Source organism: Euprymna scolopes, chromosome 22 (assembly GCF_053919585.1).
Source record: "Euprymna scolopes isolate OS-2025 chromosome 22, ASM5391958v1, whole genome shotgun sequence".
Classification (NCBI taxonomy): Eukaryota; Metazoa; Mollusca; class Cephalopoda; order Sepiida; family Sepiolidae; genus Euprymna; species Euprymna scolopes.
The window spans coordinates 14,274,935-14,297,818 of NC_136503.1; the positions used below are offsets into that span (position 1 = coordinate 14,274,935).

At 35.6% G+C, this 22,884-nt stretch overlaps 3 protein-coding genes across 3 annotated transcripts in view; 2 read left to right on the top strand and 1 right to left on the bottom strand.

Annotated features, from left to right (window-relative positions):
• Nucleotides 1-22,884, bottom strand: part of LOC145243903 (nicotinate phosphoribosyltransferase-like) — a 328,038-nt gene that overhangs the window by 220,833 nt on the left and 84,321 nt on the right. The window lies entirely within an intron of this gene.
• LOC145243809 (uncharacterized) lies at nt 11,659-16,263 on the top strand. The gene is made up of 2 exons (XM_080106839.1): nt 11,659-11,980; nt 13,265-16,263. Exons 1-2 carry the CDS (start codon nt 11,659-11,661, stop codon nt 16,261-16,263), a joined length of 3,321 nt encoding a protein of 1,106 aa, XP_079962965.1.
• On the top strand, nt 16,254-18,378 carry LOC145243902 (uncharacterized). Its single transcript, XM_080107008.1, has 2 exons — nt 16,254-17,432; nt 17,560-18,378. The coding sequence occupies exons 1-2, from the start codon at nt 16,451-16,453 to the stop codon at nt 17,889-17,891; spliced, it is 1,314 nt and encodes a 437-aa protein (XP_079963134.1). The 5' UTR covers nt 16,254-16,450; the 3' UTR covers nt 17,892-18,378.

The window sequence follows — 22,884 nt, forward strand, 5'->3', positions numbered from 1 at the left end:
GTGATTATCTTAGTAACGTGTACTAATGACGTTATTTAAAGGGGGAGATGATCTTTTTGAAATATGTCGAACTTAGATAATGTTCAAAGCTTGAAGGAGTTAGAGTTGAGGATCTAACCGGTCGTGATGGCTGAAAACACTCAGGGCAGAAAGGGATCCAACCCATTTCAAATGTAGGAAGCTAGGAAGAGAGGAAAAGCACTCTGAAATAAAAAGTTACAAAAAAAAAACTCGAAACTCTGTCGTTTTTTGTTTATTTATTTATAATTTTTTTATTCAATTTTCACCCCAAACAAGGCACAGTGCAAGGGACTTAATTAGCGGGGTCATTATGAAGGGAGATTAGTAGAAAGATGTTTGTTAACATTACACTTGAACTTCTGCATATCAGTGCAGTTGGGAAAACAGAATCCCGGAAGGGAGTTCCAAAGACCCGCAGTTCTGGGGAAGAAACAATTGGGGTAAAAGGCTTTCTTGCACTTAGGGATCTCTACTGTAAAGGGATGAGACTTAGTAGCTTGTCGGGTTTGTCGGGGGTAGTTACGTCGGGGAGGTACAAGTGTTTGCAGTTCGTCAGAGCATTCACCATTAAAGTATTTGTAGAACAGGCAGAGGGATGCAACATCTCGTCGATGGGACAGAGGCTGAAGCCTAGATGACAGTTCAGGACCTATCAGGTTGGCGACTCTCTTTTGAACCCTGTCCAGGAGCGAGAGACAAGCAGCAGATGCACCAGCCCAGATGTGACAACAGTACTCCATACATGGGCGAATGGTAGCCTTATAAAGGTATAGGATACTGTCAGGCGTAAGTAGTTTTCTAGCACGGTAGAGGGAGCCAACCTTCCTTGCAGCAGCCTTGGCAATGCTCTCAATGTATCTATTCCAGTTCATATTCCCTGTAAACGTTAGGCCAAGGAGTTTAAAAGAAGTACTTTCAGGTAATGTGTTCTTGGCCATTACTATTGGTGGTAGAGAAGGTTTCTTGTAGTTATTGAAGGAAACAAGCTTAGTCTTAGCAGCATTGAATGTGACCAACCATTTTTGTCACCATTCCACTACAGATTGGAGGTCATCCTCTAGTGTTTCTGCCTTGGATATGTGTTCATTTGTTTTCCCCTCATATCTGTTATAGAGAGTGGTGTCATCGGCAAATATACCCATGTCCGAAACAATTTTATTAGGGAGGTCATTTATGAACATCAGGAATAATAGAGGTCCAAGGATAGACCCCTGAGGTACTCCTGCATTTATGTCATATTGTTTAGATGTACGACCGTCAAGGACAACTTTGATTTTTCTATTACTTAAGAAGGATTTAATTACATTATGAATTCTTCAAGTGATTCCATATGATCTAATTTTCCTTAGAAGACCATCGTGCCTTACCCTGTCAAAAGCCTTAGATATATCAAGGGCCACCGCTCTACCCTCCCCTGTTTTGTCCAATGAACGGTATATACGTTCAGAAACTACAGTTAAGATATCTGCTGTTGAACGGGCTTGCCTGAATCCATATTGTTTGTCAGTCAGGAGTTTAGCAGCTGTTAGGTGCTGGACTAGGGCTAAGGACTCAAATATTTTGGCGAAAAGCGGGAGGAGGCTAATTGGGCAATAATTTAGTGGATCAGTTCTTTCACCAGAATTCTTGAAGACTGGTACCACAGAGGCGGTTTTCCAGCAGTCGGGAAAACAAGATTCGTTAAGGCATTTATTGTAAAGTTTGGAGAGAACTGGAGCAACCTCGGCAGAGCATTTTTTTAATAGCACAGCCGGGATGAGATCTGGTCCACATGCTTTTGAGGTGTCTAGGTTTTTTATAATAGCATGTACCTGAGAAGGGGTGATTTTCAAATCGTCAAATGTGGCGTCTGTTTGCAGAGGAAAATCAGGGAGTGAGTGGGGTACCGAGTTCAGTGTGGAGTTTGAGGCAAACTGACTGACAAGCAGATTAGCCTTATCAGTTTCCGTGCAAGCAACCTCATGATTTTTTGATAGTGGGGGAATAGTTTACTGTCCATTATTTACTACGCTGTTGTAGATTTTCCAAAAGTCCCGGGTTCCTAATTTCTGTGCTTCGATGCGCTTTCTGGTGGTTTCAGAGTAATCTGTCTTAGCTGTGTCTATCACTCTCTTACAATTATTTCTAGCTTCTATAAACTTCTGTTTATTTGAGCTGGACTTATGTCGGTTGAATCTGCGGAACGCATGCTGCCTTTGACAAATGGCAGCTGCACAAGCAGAAGTAAACCATTGGGGAGAGTGGGGCTTGCTATAGAATTTCCATGCAGGAACATGTGCTTCAATTGCAGTTTTGAACCATTCAGTTGTCTCATTTGCACACTGTTCCACTGGAAGAGTAAAGATATTTTGCCATGGGGCATCTCTGATGAGCTCCCTGATGGCTTCCCAACCAGCCTTTTTGTAATACCTCGTTGTTTTGAGTAGTGGGTCTTCAGTTTTAGGGCGAGAATTTAGGCTGATTTCCACCATTATCACAGCGTGATCAGCATTCCCGAGTGGGCTGTGGGCATTTGTTGTACAGTCATTGGGAACCGTTGTCAGAAAGAGATCTAGAAGTGAGGCATGTTGATCTTGCTGGTCTGGGAAACATGTCGGAAATGTAACCAACTGAGATAGGGAATGGGATATAGAGAAGCTATGTGTTGTGCTACCAGCTACGTCTGTGTGATTAGAAAATCCTAGCCAGTTACTGTGGTGAACATTGAAGTCACCACATACATGTATTTGTGTGCTAGTATCGAGGGAGAGTGCTATATCTATGCTGTCTGAGACTTTGTTTATTAGGGTACAGTCTTGGTTTGAGGGAGAGCGGTAGAGAAAATACAAGTAGCTAATATTGTGTTGCATATTTAGTCTGAAGCACATAAAGGCCTGCCCCTCTGATTCTAATTTTATTTCTCTAGTCAGGAGAGGGTGTTACGAATATAGACTCCAAGCCCATGCATATGTCTGTTGGAGTCCTTATGGTAGAGTGGGAGATAACCAGGCATGTTAAAGTGGTTAGAGGGAATGGAGGAGTGAAGGTTAGTTTCACTTAATGCTAAGATATCCGGGGTGTTTACAAGGAGAAATGACTCAACATCATCTAAGTTAGTTCTAAGCCCGCGGATATTAGTAAATGCAAGCCTCAAGGGAGGAGGCAGGTTGGTTTTGTTTGAGTTTGGTCCTGGTTTTAATGTAACTTTTGCTGTAGCTGTCATTTCATTTTATTTTATTTAAAAGTTTCAGTTAGGGTGAGTGAGTGACGGGGTGCTGGACAAGTAGTTGTGCAGAATACCAGACATGCAATACAAGTAGACCATCAGCTGTCCTCACCCACATGATTGTGGCCCCAGGAAAGGTTCGTTCTTAGGAAGAACTTCCATTGCAGCTTTTCCGTCAAGACAAAACCAAAAGATGTACCAGATATGTTCCCGATTGGCCAGACGTTGAAACCCCAAATAACTGTTAATCATTCTTTGTGTTGTAAAGGTATTTATGTATATTATAATCACAAACTTTATTTAATTTTTTTTAATTTTTTTTTTTTATTCAATTTTCACCCCAAACAAGGCACAGTGCCACTTTGAAGCAAGGGGCTACTATTATGGAATTAATTAGCGGGGTCATTATGAATGGAGAAGAGTAGAAAGATGTTTGTTAACATTACACTTAAACTTCTGCACATCAGTGCAGTTGGGAAAGCAGAATCCTGGAAGGGAGTTCCAAAGACCCGCAGTTCTGGGGAAGAAACTATTGGAGTAAAAGGCTTTCTTGCACCTAGGGATCTCTACTGTAAAGGGATGAGACTTGGTAGCTTGTCGGGTTTGTCGGGGGTAGTTACGTCGGGGAGGTACAAGTGTTTGCAGTTCGTCAGAGCATTCACCATTAAAGTATTTGTAGAACAGGCAGAGGGAGGCAACATCTCGTCGATGGGACAGAGGCTGAAGCCTAGATGACAGTTTAGGACCTATCAGGTTTGCGACTCTTTTTTGAACCCTGTCCAGGAGCGAGAGACAAGCAGCAGATGCACCAGCCCAGATGTGACAACAGTACTCCATACATGCGCGAATGGTTGCCTTATAGATGTATAGGATACTGTCAGGCGTAAGTAGTTTTCTAGCACGGTAGAGGGAGCCAACCTTCCTTGCAGCAGCCGTGGCAATGCTCTCAATGTATCTATTCCAGTCCATATTCCCTGTAAATGTTAGGCCGAGGAGTTTAAAAGAAGTACTTTCAGGCAATGTGTTCTTGGCCATTACTATTGGTGGTAGAGAAGGTTTCTTGTAGTTATTGAAGGAAACAAGCTTAGTCTTAGCAGCATTGAATGTGACCAACCATTTTTGTCCCCATTCCACTACGGATTGGAGGTCATCCTCTAGTGTTTCTGTCATTTCCTTGGATATGTGTTCATTTGTTTTCCCCTCATATCTGTTATAGAGAGTGGTGTCATCGGCAAATATACCCATCTCCGAAACCATATTATCAGGGAGGTCGTTTATGAATATCAGGAATAATAGAGGTCCATGGATAGACCCCTGAGGTACTCCCGCATTTATGTCATATTGTTTGGATGTATGTCCGTCGAGGACAACTTTGATTTTTCTATTACTTAAGAAGGATTTAATTACATTATGAATTCTTCCAGTGATTCCATATGATCTAATTTTCCTTAGAAGACCATCGTGCCTTACCCTGTCAAAAGCCTTAGATATATCAAGTGCCACCGCTCTACCCTCCCCTGTTTTATCCAATGAACGGTATATACGTTCAGAAACTACAGTTAAGATATCTGCTGTTGAACGGGCTTGCCTGAATCCATATTGTTTGTCAGTCAGGAGTTTAGCAACTGTTAGGTGCTGGACTAGGGCTTGATTAACTAAGGACTCAAATATTTTGGCGAAAAGCGGGAGGAGGCTAATGGGGTGATAATTTAGTGGGTCAGTTCTTTCACCAGAATTCTTGAAGACTGGTACCACAGAGGCGGTTTTCCAGCAGTCGGGAAAACAAGATTCGTTAAGGCATTTATTGTAAAGTTTGGAGAGAACTGGAGCAACCTCGGCAGAGCATTTTTTTAATAGCACAGCCGGGATGAGATCTGGTCCACATGCTTTTGAGGTGTCTAGGTTTTTTATAATAGCATGTACCTGAGAAGGGGTGATTTTCAAATCGTCAAATGTGGCGTCTGTTCGCAGAGGAAAATCAGGGAGTGAGTGGGGTACGGAGTTCAGTGTGGAGTTTGAGGCAAACCGACTGGCAAGCAGATTAGCCTTGTCAGTTGCCGTGCAAGCAACCTCATGATTGTTTGTTGGTGGGGGAATAATTAACTGTCCATTATTAACTACGCTGTTGTAGATTTTCCAAAAATCTCGGGTTCCTAATTTCTGTGCTTCGATGCGCTTTCTGGTGGTTTCAGAGTAATCTGTCTTAGCTGTGTCTATCACTCTCTTACAATTATTTCTAGCTTCTATAAACTTCTGTTTATTTGAGCTGGACTTATGTCGGTTGAATCTGCAGAACGCATGCTGCCTTTGACAAATGGCAGCTGCACAAGCAGAAGTAAACCATTGGGGAGAGTGGGGCTTGCTATAGTATTTCCGTGCGGGAACATGTGCTTCAATAGCAGTTTTGAACCATTCAGTTGTCTCATTTGCACACTGTTCCGCTGGAAGAGTAAAGATATTTTGCCATGGGGCATCTCTGATGAGCTCCCTGATGGCTTCCCAACCAGCTTTTTGTAATACCTCGTTGTTTTGAGTAGTGGGTCTTCAGTTTTAGGGCGAGAATTTAGGCTGATTTCTACCATTATCACAGCGTGATCAGCATTCCCGAGTGGGCTGTGGGCATTTGTTGTACAGTCATTGGGAACCGTTGTCAGAAAGAGATCTAGAAGTGAGGCATGTTGATCTTGCTGGTCTGGGAAACGTGTCGGAAATGTAACCAACTGAGATAGGGAATGAGATATAGAGAAGCTATGTGTTGCGCTACCAGCTACGTCTGTGTGATTTGAGAATCCTAGCCAGTTACTGTGGTGGACATTGAAGTCACCAAATACATGTATTTGTGCGCTAGTATCGAGGGAGAGTGCTATATCTATGCTGTCTGAGACTTTGTTTATTAGGGTACAGTCTTGGTTTGAGGGAGAGCGGTAGAGAAAATACAAGTAGCTAATATTGTGTTGCATATTTAGTCTGAAGCACATAAAGGCCTGCCCCTCTGATTCTAGTTTTATTTCTCTAGTTAGGAGAGGGTGTTATGAATATAGACTCCAAGCCCATGCATATGTCTGTCGGAGTCTTTACGGTGGAGTGGGAGATAACCAGGCATGTTAAAGTGGTTAGAGGGAATGGAGGAGTGAAGGTTAGTTTCACTTAATGCTAAGATATCCGGGGTGTTTACAAGGAGAAATGACTCAACATCATCTAAGTTAGTTCTAAGCCCGCGGATATTAGTAAATGCAAGCCTCAAGGGAGGAGGCAGGTTGGTTTTGTTTGAGTTTGGTCCTGGTTTTAATGTAACTTTTGCTGTAGCTGTCATTTCATTTTATTTTATTTAAAAGTTTCAGTTAGGGTGAGTGAGTGAGGGGGTGCTGGACAAGTAGTTGTGCAGAATACCAGACATGCAATACAAGTAGATCATCAGCTGTCCTCACCCACAGGATTGTGGTCCCAGGAAAAGTTCGTTCTTAGGAAGAACTTCCATTGCAGCTTTTCCGTCAAGACAAAACCAAAAGATGTACCAGATATGTTCCCTGATTGGCCAGACGTTGAAACCCCAAATAACTGTTAATCATTCTTTGTGTTGTAAAGGTATTTATGTATATTATAATCACAAACTTTATTTAATATACACACACAATGAACTTAAGCTAGACAGTCATAGAAACACACACATACACATACATACACATACATACACACGTTTATACACTCACATACTCTCACCACTAGACGATAAGGAATTTTATAAATATATACAAGATTTGCATCTCACATGTTATATTACAGACTCACATTACATAAGAGAAGGTCAGAGGTTATGTCTACCAAAACGTGAAAATAACACTCAAAATGAGAATAGTAGTCCGAAGAATCTAAATAATATGAATAATCAATCTTTATTCAAAAATTCAAAATCATATCTGGAGAATTCTGTTAAAATCAAACATGATTTTCTCTCATTGTAGATTTCAACCTTAAAAATACAAACATTTCAATTTGAGTAATTTCTCTCAGCTGTCATTTTAAACTTGAAAATACAATATTATGACATTATAGTCATTTGCATTCAAAACAATCATTAATATGAAACATTGCCTTTCAAATGAAATAAGATTTGACTGAAAATAACACTTGTTGATATTTCATGTGCTTAATCCCAAATTGCTTTAAGTAATTTAAGCTAATTAATAAATTAAAATTGCAACAGACAATTCCTCATTGGGCCGCACTGATTAGGCCACAGAGTATTACAGCTTCTCATATCCTATGTTTTCTTAAAATACATACCAGACATGTAAAAATAAATCGATGCATAAAATTAGGCTGTATTTTGGCAATAACGCATTAAATATTGTTTTCCAAGTGGCCTATTGTGTCTGGTTTATCAGCACATACATGGGACTTTGCAGATCTCCAAAGAAAATAATCTAATAGGGTTACATTGCACAAACAAGGTGGCCAGTTGACAGGTTTATTTTGCGAAATTATTTTTTCATCAAATATTTCTCTCGGTAAATTGATTGTATCATTTGCAATTTACAAACGCTTCTTCATGATGGATTGCAACACCAAGCTGAACTAAAATAACCGATAGTTGCCAAATCTCCAATTAAGGAAAATAGAGTTGTCAATTTTAAGTTTGGTGCTTCTAAAAATGCACCCTATATATATATATATACACTATAATGTGAAAGAAACTTTGTTTGTGTGTGTGTGTGTGTGTGTGTGTGTGTGTGTGTGTGTGTGTGTGTGTGTGTGTGTGTGTGTGTGAGTTCTCTATGGACTCAGAAACAGCTGAGACATTTTTTTGCCATCTCTTCAGTTTACTGTTGTGCAGCTGTGTGCATGTGGGTGACTGTTTAAGCCATCTTCGGTCCTACAAGAACGTTCATATATGTGACACAAAACTTTTCTTTCTTGTAAGGATGTTCGCAAGATAATACTGTGAATCCCAAAATGTCGTATCAGGTCACTTGCATATCAAACCACAACTTAGCATTACCAGACTCGCTGTTATATCTCTTCATATGATTATCATTCCTCATCGTCAAAAATCTTACATCTTTCTCTCATGTTTTTTTTTTTTTCATAGTGATAGATCTTTTGATTGTGCTTTCCGGTTATTTAAATCCTTCTCAAGTATTTCCAAGTTGTTTCTCAGAGAATCTTTAAACCTCATTCCTGGTTTATGTTGTGATCTTTTACCCCTATCTATCTTGCCATAAAACAGTTGTTTAGGAAGTATTTTGTCCTCCATTCTAACCAGATGTCCAGTCCAGTCCAGTACATCTGATTTTGAATGATTTTCATTTCTATACTAGTGCTATTTGATCATTCAAGAACTATAGTGTCAGGCATTAGCATCTTCCAGTTAATATTATGTATTATCCGAATAAAACTTTGATGGAATCTTTCCAATAACTTGAGATGTCTTCTTTATGTTGTCTAAGTCTCTGACTCATATAGCAGAGTAGTGATAACACTTAGCTTTGTTTTCGATGTGATTCCCCGATTTGATCACACACGATTCTCCAGTTTGTCAAAAGCAAAACTGGCTTTGGCTATTCTGTGATTTATTTTAGCATGAAGCGTACAGTCCTTATTCAGCGTACTACCAAGATATATAAAGTTATCTGTAAGCTTTAATCTTTCACCATCAACCAAGATGTATGGTTCAATAGGAGAGGAATATATAAAAGCTTTACATGTCCCTGGCACCTTGTCCATAATCAATTGCATGTCCACTTCTGAATGGGAAACAAGGTCTGCATCATCTGAATATAAAAGTTCAAGAACAAGGTTCTGAAAAGTTTTCAATTTCGCGTTGAGGCGTCTAAGGTTAAAAAGTTCACCTGATGTACAAAAACCGAAACTTCATCCCAATATCGCAATTGTTAAAAGCATCGATCAGCATCACAGCGAAATATATACAGAATAATGTGGGAGCAAGTTATTATCATGTTTCACACCATTTTCAACTAATATTGGATCAGACAGAGACCCGTTAAAGTTCACTCAAGTTTTCAATCATCTCCACAAAACGTGTAGGACAGCCTAGTTTCCCAATAATCTTTCAAAGTGCATTGAACGTGATGTCTTCAAAAGCTTTTCTCAAAAAACTTTGTACAATGATACTTTTTTTTTTACACAGGCATCACCACGTTATCAAGGCCAAGAGGCCACTCGAGTATAAAGGTTAAAGAATGTACAGTAGAAATTGGACAATATAGTAATCAATTCGGTAAATTTGTTAAATTATATGGAACGGCTCATCAAGAACTTGTTTACGTTAGACTAGAAGACAACCATATTGTAGTCATCCAGAAAGTAGGAAAACTGAAGACAATTCCACAGTCGTGCAGTTCTAAGAAAGAAGCTTTGTTCATGGAATCTACGTTTAGGTTTAGGCACAGATAAAGAGTGGGGGGAATTATTGATATTGTTTTAAGCTAGGCGTGTGTTTTTTGTGAAAGTTTGGCGAGGGAGGACCATAGACTGAAACTCAGTCGAACATTTTCCATGAAAATAACGATACAGCAGAGACAAACTCACAACATCTCTTCTGTGAGATAGAGGTTGAAGGTAAGCTAATGCCTCTATAATCACCACACTCAGATTTTGACCCCTTTCCTTCATAAAGTGGAATTATTTTGCATCAGCCCAATCTTGAAGGACAGTATTACCATGCCAAACAGCAAGGATAAATGTCAGGATTGCATTGGCAATGTTATCACCTCCAAACAGCAAGTATCCCATCAAGTTCTGGTGCTTTTCCCTTATTAATCTCAATGCTGGGATCAATCATCATCTCAGCAAAGCATAAACATAAACATTTATTCATTTTGTATAAAACCCTAATAGTTCGAAGTCAGAAATAAAATATATTTTAATTTTAAAAAGTGGTAAATTTTCAATTGCTAAAATCAACCAACCACAAGACCTAAGCTTTAGCAATTTTAATTTTATTTATTGCGGACTATTATCCTCATCTTTTCTCAGTTGTTTCACGACGTTTCGGCCAACTATTCCTCTGGCCTTTGTCAGGTGGTAACCGCAACAGATAGGAACTCTGAATCTCCTGACTGCATTCACTGTAATTACTTCTTCTGTATATGCTCTCATCTCACCACGTTTTTGGCCAAGTAAGCCTCTGGTAGGATTGAAACCGCTATCTTCAGACAATGCTCACCTGGAACCATAGAGATTCAACGTCTCTATCCACTGTGCCAAGGGCCCCGAATGGCGATCAAGGTTGAATTTTTTGGTCTTATAAATCCATGTTTATTTATTATCTGATCTTCCATGGTCGGATCCGTACCGAATGGTATATATATTATTTTAATTGGAATTCATTATTGAGATGAGTATTATTTATTAATTTTTTTTTATTGCGGACTATTATCCATATCTTTTCTTAGTTGTTTCATGATGTTTTGGCCAACTATTCCTCTGGCCTTTGTCAGGTGGTAATCGCGACGATAGGAACTCTGAAGCTCCTGACTGCATTCACTGCAATTACGAAGGCCAGAGGAATAGTTGGCCGAAACGTCATGAAACAACTAAGAAAAGATGAGGATAATACTCTGCAATAAATAAAATTGATGAATAATTTACTATTCTAAAATTTAAAGAAAAAAAAAAACTAAATTAAATTTGAATAAATAGATAAGTTTATTAAAATCAATTTTGAACGTGTCTGGTCTTTTCAACTGTGAAATCTAAAATTTTCTATCCTCCAAAGACGTGCCAGGTGTAACTTCCTTCATCATGACATGAAAGAGAAAAAAAACTGTCTGTATTTTGCAAAAAATATTTTATTATCTGAAAATTAAAGAAAAATTCAATTTAATTTTAATAAATAGATAAGTTTATTAAAATCAATTTTGCACTTGTTTGGTCTTTTTAACCGTTAAATCTTAAATTCTTAATATCAAGTGCTTTTCAAACAGTGGACTTCCTGTTATTATTGATCCTTGCGTTCGACCAACGTTTACACTACGTTATCGGGCATTTAAATCTAATTAAGTATCAATTTTTAACCGCTGAAGACCTACCGGGTGTTACTTCCTCCACCATGGCACAAAATCAAATCAATTTTGAACTTATCTGATCTTTCAACCGTTAAATCTAAAATATCGGGTGCTTTTCAAACAATTAGGCCGTCGGCCCAGAGTGAAAATTCTTAATTTTAATGAGATGTAAAAGGGGTGGGCATGATTTTTGGATATAATATGTATAAAATCATAAGAAACATGGAAAAAAATTTCACAAGCAAGATTATGGTGCATTAATAAATAATTTTAATTTTAATGCACAAAAAAATGCTAACTGTTAAGTTGCCTTCGTACAAAAAAGTAGCCATTCAGAATACTTCTTTTATTTACTCCTTACAATCTACCAATCACAATCATCGTAGTGCGAGTTAAAAATTCAATATGGCTGCCTCTAGTGAAGAAGAAATGTTTGTAAACAAAGACAAAAAAGAGTGCGTTATGTGCATATTTCCAACTAAAACATTGAATGTTAGATCTTTTTCAGTGAAGACATGGACGCGCTTTTTAGAATATGTTAAAAAATGGAAAGGTTTACATGGACCACAAGCAGAAATTGCGAAAAACTTTGACTTAAGCTGTGATTCAACTGAAATACCACCTCGTGTTGGGTTTCACCAAACTTGTTATGCACGTTTCACGGATTATCAGAAAATTGAAAGAATTCAGAAAAAACTAGAAAAGAATACTGATAACGTTTTCGAAGGTAAGTTTAAGCTTTTAATAATTTTTATTTTTATTGATACGTATTTGGAAAGAGACAATTTTTCTTATACTCCCTCTATTCACTTAGGCAAGTACGTGTGAACTGAACAGCATGAAAAATTTTATGGTAGGAAAAAATGGATTTAGAGTAACATTTCGTATATAAATTTAATGGAAAATCATCCTCCATTTCCTGGAGACTATTGTTAATTTTTTTTTACCATTAACCCTAAGTCTGAGTGCCAAGATTGTAATTTACCCCCTCCTCTCCCAATAAAAAAACGCACAGAATTTATCTTCACTAGAAAAAAGGTCAACACCTCTAAATTCTAAAATATATTTATTCAATTTAATTGATTTTTAATTTTTTTTTTTTTTTTTTTTTTTTGTAAACTTCTAAGTTGTACAATCTTTTTTCTTCTCGGGGGAGGGAGCGATTTAAATGAGGGTGTTAATCTACATTAATATCTTTTCAAACAATTGAATATGTACATAAAAGTTGGCATCTGTTTTAGAAAATTTCACTTGTAAAGAAAACAAAAAAAAAAACTAGAGTTTATTTCTATTTACTTGCCTCCCCCACGAGAACATAGATACAAAACAGGGTTTTATTGTGGGTAAAATTTAGTTCACCAAAAATGTATTCTGATTGGAACAAAAATTACAATTGCCTCAGTTTAGAAAGATTTCTCCTTCACAAATCTGAAACAAAAGATAACCTGTATTATCAGAATAAAGGGTACACTTTGCTCTTAGCCAAATGCTGTTACTATTTAACAGTTTTCATAATTTCAATAATTTTAGCTATTGGTTTTAATCTGGAAATGTTTCATTTCTTTTATGATTCTAAATATAGATACAACTGTCTATGGTACCATTTCTTGATTCTAGCACTTCCACAATCAGTCACTTGACAATCTATTCCATTAACCTTTATCCTCGTGTGGCTTTTAGCCTTGATAAGTGGTAACTCACTAGTAAAATAAAGTGCATTGCATATTGAATTTACCTACCAATTCCAATGATAAATATATTGCATGATTTTGTAAACATCCCTTGGTCCGATTAATAAGGAGTCACCAGACGATTTAATTGTAGAATGTAAATTAATAACATACAATTTTTTCACAGAAGTTTTATCAGCACTATACAAAAAAAATCTTAAATTTTTAATGAAATGTTTTGGATTTATGAAATAATGATTGGATATTTTTAATTTGAACTTTTCCATATACTTTGTTATTTCAAATGCATATTAAACTCCTAAATATATTTATTTTTACAGGGTCCCCATCTCAAGAAAACATTGATGCGACTACTGCCGAAAATGATGATCCACCAGCTAAAAAAAGACGGGTTCTTCGTTCCAATTTTGATCGACCATCTTTGCCAGCTAGATCAGAGCATATTTTACCAGATGTTTGCATACTATGCCAAAAAGTAAAAACTATAGTGTGCAAAGGATCTGGCAAAAGAAACAGGGAAAAACTTGTCAGATGTTCGACAATAGAAGCTGCTAATTTAAAACGAGCAGCAGAAGAAAATGAAAATGAATCACTCCTCATGCAAATAAGGAATAAAGATTGTGTAGCAATCGAAGTGAAATATCATAACTCATGTTACCGTGACTTCACTCGATATTTAACCAAACCAACCAAAACCGAACACTCTGAGCAAACTTCATATGCTAAAGCATTTGAGGTCTTTGCGAAATTAGTCCAAACAAGGATTATCGAAAACAAGGAAATCATGAGACTTAAAAAATTGAAAGATTTGTTTGTCAAACAGATTAAAGAAACACATGGAGTTGATGCGCATTTATATAAAACAGGATATTTAAAACAAAGATTAATGAAAAAATTTCCTCAATTATGCTTCATCACTCCTAAAATGAGATCACAAGGTGACATCGTGTATGTAAATGACATTACAGTGTCTTCTCTTGTAGAGGAAAAAACAGTACTCCATGAGGAAACACATACCACAACTCCAAGTGAAACAGAGTCGTCAGAAAATGACACAAACCAACAAACAAGTCATGTACGCTCAGATCCAAATCCTCTTTCTAACTTGTACATAACAGCTATGGATCTGAGAAATATTATTCAACAAGTAAAACCTCCTTCGTTATGGCCGCCAACAGCAGAAACATTAAATTTGCAGGAGGCTGAAAAGATGGTGCCCCATATTTTATTTAACTTTCTTGTATGGATAGTTGGGGCATCTGAAGATTTGTGCACAGAAAAAATAATGGACATATCTGCATCCGTCTATAGAAAGATTTTGTCTATTTCACAAGACATTATATTTTTGTCTTCTAACGGACGTACATTAATGCCAAAACATTTATCACTTGGTATGGCTGTACGCCATTTGTCTGGATCTGCCCAAGTGATTGGTTTATTGAATGGTTTGGGACATTGTGTTTCTCATTCGGTGGTTTTAAATCATGATACAGCACTAGCTGAACTTGAAATCAATCGTGGAGAAAATTCTATTCCATCCACCATCCAGGCAGGTATTCCAACAACTTTGGTCTGGGACAATAATGATTTTGGTGAGGAAACTTTATCTGGACATGGAACAACACACAACACAACTGGGATAATAATACAAAATATGTTAGTCGAACCGTGTGCATCTAAGATTGCAGTAGAAGGACTCAAAAGAACACGGAAAAGAACATTGGAACCACCAGAAGTAAATTTGGCTACATACACCGGTGGAAGAAAAGATGGCCCACTACCATTTGCTGAACATGTTTCACTTCATTCAGATCGTGTATTTCTGCAAAATTCTCTAAAACTTGATATAGCGTACTATATCACAAAATTCGGCAGTGAAATTATATTACCATCTTGGACTGGGTTTAACCAACTCCTGTGCAAAAGGGAGATTGCATCAAAATCTACCATAGGTTATTTACCCGTAATTGATGTTAGCCCCACAGAAATGGATACAGTCCTTACAATTCTAAAAAAAAGCATTGACATTGCAGATCAACTCAAGTTAGAGTCTCTTGTTATTGTAATGGATCAAGCAATCTATTCAAAGGCACAATTAATTAGATGGAGAAATCCATATTTCATGAAGAGATTGGTGATTCGACTTGGTGCTTTTCATACAGCAATGTCCTTTCTTGGGTGTTTGGGAAAGCGTTTTCGTGATGCCGGGCTTCAAGATATTCTAATAGAATCAGAAGTTGTTGCTGTAGGCTCAATAAATGGAGTTTTCACAGGTAGACACTATAACAGAGCAGTTAGAGCCCATAAATTAGTGGCCGAAGCAATGCAGCATATGCGTTTGACAACCTATTTAAACAGCATTCCTGAAGAAAAGGCAGAAAAAGTGAAGCATTTAATGACATCCTTGTCACAATCATTCCCAGGACCTCAGTATGAAGAAATTCTGAAGGGAGAACATTTTCAAAGTTTTCTATCATCCTATGAAGAATTTATACAGGTTGGCAACAAAAAGCAAACTTTTGCATTCTGGAGTTCTTATATTGACATTGTAGAAATTCTTTTACTTTTCCTTAGAGGTATTCGAGAGTCAAACTGGGAACTTCACTTGGCAAGTGTTAGACAGATGTTACCTTGGGTGTTTGCATATGACCATGTAAATTATAGCAGATACCTTCCAGTTTACTGGTTGGAGATGTCTAATCTCGCTAATACTCATCCAGTGATATATACACAATGCATTGGAGGAGATTTTGCTGTTCAAAGAAGCTCAAATGCCTTTGCTAAAATTCCTTGTGACCAAACCATCGAACAAACTGCTAATCGTGATTCAAAAACAAAAGGTGGTATGACAGGCTTCAGCACAAACAAGAGAGCCGTCAACAGGTGGATATGGTCCCATCATGCGAGAGGGTCTATTACCCATGAATGTGAAACTATGGCTGGCAAAGGAGAACGAAGTGGAACACGATCAGATCTTTTACACAGTCGGATGAAACATGATAAGCTTGCTATTGGAAAGATAATAGACACAGTAAACAGTATGTTTAATCCATTTGAGTATGAACCAGCTGAGTTGATCCATATTGCATCAGGATTAGTTGCGACACAAGATGTTCAAAATGATCTGCAATTTGCTAAGGCAAGGGGCGAATCAGAATTTGAAAATTTCTGTGGGCAGCGTCTACAAACGGGAGAAGTTGATTTTTTTGCCCCGATGAAAAGAATGAATTTAAAAACATTCTCCAGTATGTCTAAAAAATCAAATCATCATGTCCACGGAAAGGATATCACTTTGGAAGCAGATGGTTGTGATTGGTAGAATCCGGAACATTAATCTTCAAGAATTACTGTCATATTCCTTAGGTCCATTACCATTGTCCCTTGCAAATTCACATGGATCGTTGGTTAAAACTAATAAAGCAAACTTACTTCATGCTTTAGAAAGCCATGCTAACAATCCTATTGTTGAGAACCCTATAGTAGGTGGCATATATATAGTGGATGGTATGTCGCTGATACACCAATTAAATTTGAACAAATTACAAGGAGAGAAAACATTTCTTAATCTTGCTCTTGTTATTTTGAAAAGTTTAGTGAACAGGGCAAAATCGAATCATTCTAAAGAAATTCATTTTGTTACTGATACATACCAGCAGATCTCTATAAAAAATATCGAGAGGGATAAAAGAGCTGCTACTAGCTCTCAGATAAGAATCCATGGTCAGCTCCTTCCTCAGCAATGGAAGAAATTTCTTTCAAATGGAGAGAATAAAAAGTCCTTAATAGAATTCTTGGATGAAACATGGTCTAATGTTTCAACATCAGAGCTTAGAGGAGTGAAGGTATTCTTGGCGCATAACAAGAAATGTCATTCCTTCTCACCTGGAAAAGAGGCAAGTGATATTGTCATCCGGTTAGAAGAGACAAAACTTTGTAGCTCACAAGAAGAAGCTGATACACGGATTTATTTGCATGCTTCTTTTGCAGCCAACACTAGTATGGATGTAATCATTATGAGTCCTGATACCGATGTGTTTGTAATTGGAGTTTCTTTACAAAATCTTATTCCCGCACATTTATACTTCCACACAGGAAGAGGAACAAATTTGCGAACAATAGACATCAAGATGATAAAAGACAACATTGGAGAGTCTGTCAGTCAAGCCTTGATTGGTCTACATTGTTTTACAGGATGTGATAGTGTCAGTTCATTTTACGGAAAGGGCAAAAAGAAAGCACTTAGTTTATTACTGAGAGAGAATGAGTTTTGTTACGCATTCAGTGATCTTGGTAATGAATTTTATGTGAAACCAGACACAGCAAAATCATTGGAAATATTTGTTTGCAGGTTGTATGGCCAACAAAATGTCACAAGTGTTAATGAAGCCAGATACAACATGTTTAGATTCCAAAGAAAATTGGAAATCACAATGCCTCCAAATCAAGATGCCCTGAGTGAACACATCAAGCGAGCTAACTATCAAGCAGGTACGTTTTATAAATATTTAATTTCCAATTATATGTAAAAATTAAATATATGGAGTTTCATTGTTATTTGCTTATTAGAAAGGATGAAAATTATTCAATATTAATGTTAATTTCTTTCTTTTTTCAGGTGTCTATAAAAGGAGCCTCCATGCAAATCCTGATATACCATCCCCTGATTGTCATGGATGGAAGATAGAAAATGGAGATTTAGTAATCCATTGGATGAATCTTCTTCCTGCTCCAGACAGTTTAATGGATTTAATTAACTGCTCTGCCAAATGTAAAAAAAGTCATTGTAAAGACGTTAACATTTGTACATGTCTCCAAAACAGGGTCCCATGCACAGATATGTGCAAGTGTGCAAGAGATTCTTGTTATAAAATTAGTAAAAACATTGGACATGATGATGATGACACTGATGATGGTGATGACGACGACGATGATGATGAAGTGGCATAAGCAGTGATCAGTTTTAAATAAAAGCATATATGATCTTATTTACTAACATGTTGTTTGTTTAACTTTCATTAAAAATGCCTTTTTGTCCTTTAAATCTGTGTTATTATTCATAGATTCAAAAAAATACTTTTTAATGAAAATTGACAAACATTGTATATTTTACCAAGTTGATGTGTATAAAAAATGACACAAAATCGCAGCTCTACCTCAGGTTTAAACGACCTTGTTACATACAAAATATAGCAATAGATTTGTATGACTAATAATATTGGTAGACTATAGGTGTCTCTACATGAGAAATATCAAAATGTAAATCTATTTCTTTAGTTATCCACAGAAAAGATTGAAGTTGTTTCAAATAAGATGTTTGAAAAAAGCTTTTTTAGAAAAATATTCCCTATTTTGAAGCATAGTAAATATATTAAGTCCAATATTTATGTATTAAATGATGAAGAAATAAATTGGGAATAAAATGTGCTAAACTAGATGTCTGTATTGTTATCGGTTTGTGTGCTACTAAGGTTTAAGCAAGTCATAATGTTCTATTTGATGATTGTCGGCCATCTTTAAATATGGCCGCCGTTTTCATTAATGCGCAACATTTGTGCTTGTGAAAAAAAATATGATGTTCAGGAGTCTATTGGCATTCATTTGACACCATTTTTTCTTCCACCCCCAACCGAGGTCACAGAATCAAAAATCTAGAGGGATTTTGACCTTTGGGCCCATAGCCTAAATGGATTTCCTATCATTATTGATCCATGCGTTCGGCCAACGTTCACACTGTTATCGGATATTTAAATTTCAATTTTCTATCCTCTGAGGACGAGTCAGGTGTTTCGTCCAACACCATGACATGAAAAAAAAAAACAAAAAAAACTCTCTGTATTTCCTGAAGACGAATATTTTATTATTTGAAATTAAAAAATAAACAATTCAATTTCATTTTAATAAATAGATATGTTTATTAAAATCAATTTTGAATTTGTCTGGTCTTTTTCAACCATTAAATCTTAAATAGCAAGTGCTTTTTAAACGGTGGATTTCCAACCTCTGACCACTTACCAGGTGTTATCTCCTCCACCATGACATGAAATCAAATCAATTTTGCACGTGTCTGATCTTTTCAACTGTTAAATTTAAAATATCGAGTGCTTTTCAAACAATGGATTTTCTATTATTATTAACCTATGCGTTCGACCAATGTTCACACTGTTATCGGACATTTAAATCTCATTCAGCATCTATTTTCAAGCTCTGAAGACGTGCCAGGTGCTACCTCCTCCATCATGACATGAAAGAAAAAAAAAAATTCTAATTCCTGAAGAAGAATATTTTACTACTCGAACATATGAAGAAAAGAAAAGATCAATTAAATTTTAATAAATAGATAAGTTTAATAAAATTAATTTTGAACTTGTCTAGTTTTTTCGACCGTTGAATCTTAAATTCTTAATAACCAGTGGTTTTTAAACAGTGGATTTGTTCATATATATATATATATATATATATATATATATATATATATATATATATATATATACATATATTTGTTCATATATATATATATATATATATATATATATATATAATTATTTACTAGAATAATTATTAAATACCTACAGACACTAGTGTTTCATCCTTTCGGGAATCTTCAGTGCAGGGTGTCATGATTAACGCCAGTCGATAGATTTGAATCCGGCAACAGAAGCCATCTCTGGCTTCATTAGCAAGGATTATATCCATTCAGCTACCACTAACCGCGAGAAATGCTGTTGAATTTTAAACAGTTATTTCATTAAATGTTATTAACGTCAGTCAGAGTGATCTGATCATTATATGACGATCTGCGCATATGAGCTAAATTGACCGACTTTTAATTCAACTAAAAGTGCTCAACGATAAAAAACAAGTTTCTTAAAGGGGCTGACATAATTATTTAATAATTATCATATATATATATATATATATATATATATATATATATATATATATATATATATATGCACGAATGAAAAGGAAAACCTAAAATTAATAAATGGTAATCAACGTTTCATCCCTATTTCAGGGGACATCATCAGGATTTTGTAGGAAAATTGCTGAGGAAACAGGTTGTAAACCACATACGAATGAAAAGGGAAAGATCTTTAGGTTTTTTCCTATTCTGGAAAAGAATTTATAAATGTACATGTAGGGAGTTTGGATTATTCTCTCTCTTTCTCTCTCTCTCTCTCTCTCTCTCTCTCATATATATATATATATATATATATATATATATATATATATATATATACTTCCGAATGGATTTATCCCACAATCAGCTGGTATGGAAACCTGTGATTATAATATTTACAAAATATTACTGGTCGTAATATTCTATGTATTATGCCATCTAAATAGGAAGTGTTACAAATACAGGATAGAGCAAATAAAGCAAATTATAGTGATTCAATGAAATTAAAAAAAAAATATTCAAATCAAGGATTTTTTATTATTCCAAGTAAGACAAAGAATACTTTAGAAATTTTATCTCCTTATCCTATAGGGTTTCGATGCCTACCATCTCTTCTGAGGAGAAAATATTAGCAAATAGATATAACGGTATTCACCCTATTTTGCTAAGGTCAGTTAGACGTGGTATATGCTTGCACAGTCACGCAATTACCAAAACATGCAAACAACCAATCTAATGGGGGAAATAATGAAAACAATCGAAGTACTCAGGACGCAAATATATATAGGGAAACATATGGTCTGGGTTCTAATAATAACAATAACAACAACAAAAAACAGGTTAACGGATCCAATAATATAATTCCCAGTGAAAACCAGAATAGGATTAAACAGCACCCGCGTTATACATCTTCAGGCCCCCTCTCAACTCAGCTTCCCAATATAAGACTCCCCAACATTGGGATAAATGAACCAATAAACAATAATAAAACAAGGAAAACATTCACTTATATAGGCGCATCCTCTAACTTAATTAAAGTAAGAATTTAAAACCACTTGCACACTTTCAGAAATGAAAGATCTCAAAACAATGATAATAATAGCAACGTTAATCAATAGGCTGGAAGACAAGAAAATTCCCTATTCAATTAAATGGAGTATACTGAATAAATCTAGATCATATATCCCAGGAGACAAAGTTTGCAATCTTTGCATATCCGAAGCAGTTAACATTATCACCTTCAATAAACCCATAATAAATGCCAAGAATGAACTAGTGTCTAGATGTAAACACAAGAAAAAATTTAAATACAGCCAACTTAAAATAAAATAACATACACTCTATATATACAGGTAAATGGGTAAAAACATAATACTAAATGCATATCGCTTGTGACTCAAACATCTCATCTAACCTATATAATAATACCTTCTTATTGTTAATTTACATTTTAAGTAAAGACTCACCATACACACATTAACATAATACAGTTTTAAATTCTAACACATAATTGGCACTTCTGGGATCTTGTTAGAATACTATTCCAAACTAATTAACGAGCTTTATAATTCTTCGTCCCCTTTTACTACTCATTAAAAAAGTGTTAAACATTCCACACTGCAAAGTAATTTCCCGATCCACACATATAAATATGGACGCGTAATACTCAATAATGCGTCACCTTTGTTGGTATTAGTGTGACCCAACTCTACAGCCTTAGTTACATAACCCAATAACACTTATTTTCTGAATGTTAATTAACAGCATAGGAGTCAATTTGTTTTTATTATAATTAGTTTTATTACGTGCATTGATTATTTTAATTATTAGTATGACTAGTTTTAAACTTTCTTTGTATTTAAATTTATAATCTTTAAAGTATGTATGTATGTGTGTATGTGTGTATGTATGTATATATATAATTGTGTATGTATGCGTGTGTGACTGTTTATATGTATGTGAGTATGCATGTATATATGTATAGGCATAGGTATGTGTATGGGAAAATATATGTATATATATATATGTATATATATATATATATATATATATATATATATATATATATATATATATATATATATATATGAGTGTATAAAGTTCTTCCAGTTAAATATTATTAAATATTATTATTATTATTATTATTACCGAATTTTTTATACCTCCCAGTAAGACAGTATTATCTTCGATTTAACAGTAAATGATCATCATTAGTATTATAAAATTAAAATAACAAACTCTATCAAATACGCTTAGTTTTAGTTGAACATTTTACTTACTGATATTATTCGATTTCTCCAGTTTAATTCCTTCATTTAAAGTATAAATTCAATGAGTATAAAATTAACAAAAATAGCACCTTATCATTTAATTGTTTGAGTTGACTGGATTTAATAGATTTGAACAGAGTAAAGAATTTAAGATGTAATTAGGTTAATTAGTTTAAAGGTTGATTTCAGCTTGAAAAATGCAAAATTTCATTTGCTTCTTCTTCCTCTTCCTTTCTTTCATTTTATTTTCTTTTTCCACCCTTTTCCTATACCCAAGCCTAACTTGACCTACCAAAATGGCTACTCAACATTTTATAGCTTTTTATAGCGTGTTTAAACTTATCACTCTCTGCTATATATATATATTTTTATACATACATATATATATGTCTTCTCCCCCCCCCTCATCCATCTCTTCATTTTAAATTTCTCTCCCCTCTACTATCCTTTTCTACTTATCCTATCTCACTAACGTTTGATCCCAGTAATACTAAGGTCTTTAATAAAAAGTTCCAACCGGACCTTAAAAATCTTTTCATCATAAAGAAGAATTACTCCAGAAATATGCCCAACTTGGATTTCTACTCTATGATGTGGATTACACAATATATGGATTTCATTACCTCACTGCTTTAAAGGACAGTTACCTTGGATTTTACCGTGAAATTTGGAACTAAACCTTTATATCCTTTTCTTCAATTTCCCCTGCTATGTGACTTCTATATAATCAATTTTTGATTATGATTTTCCATGTCTAACTGACTTTAGC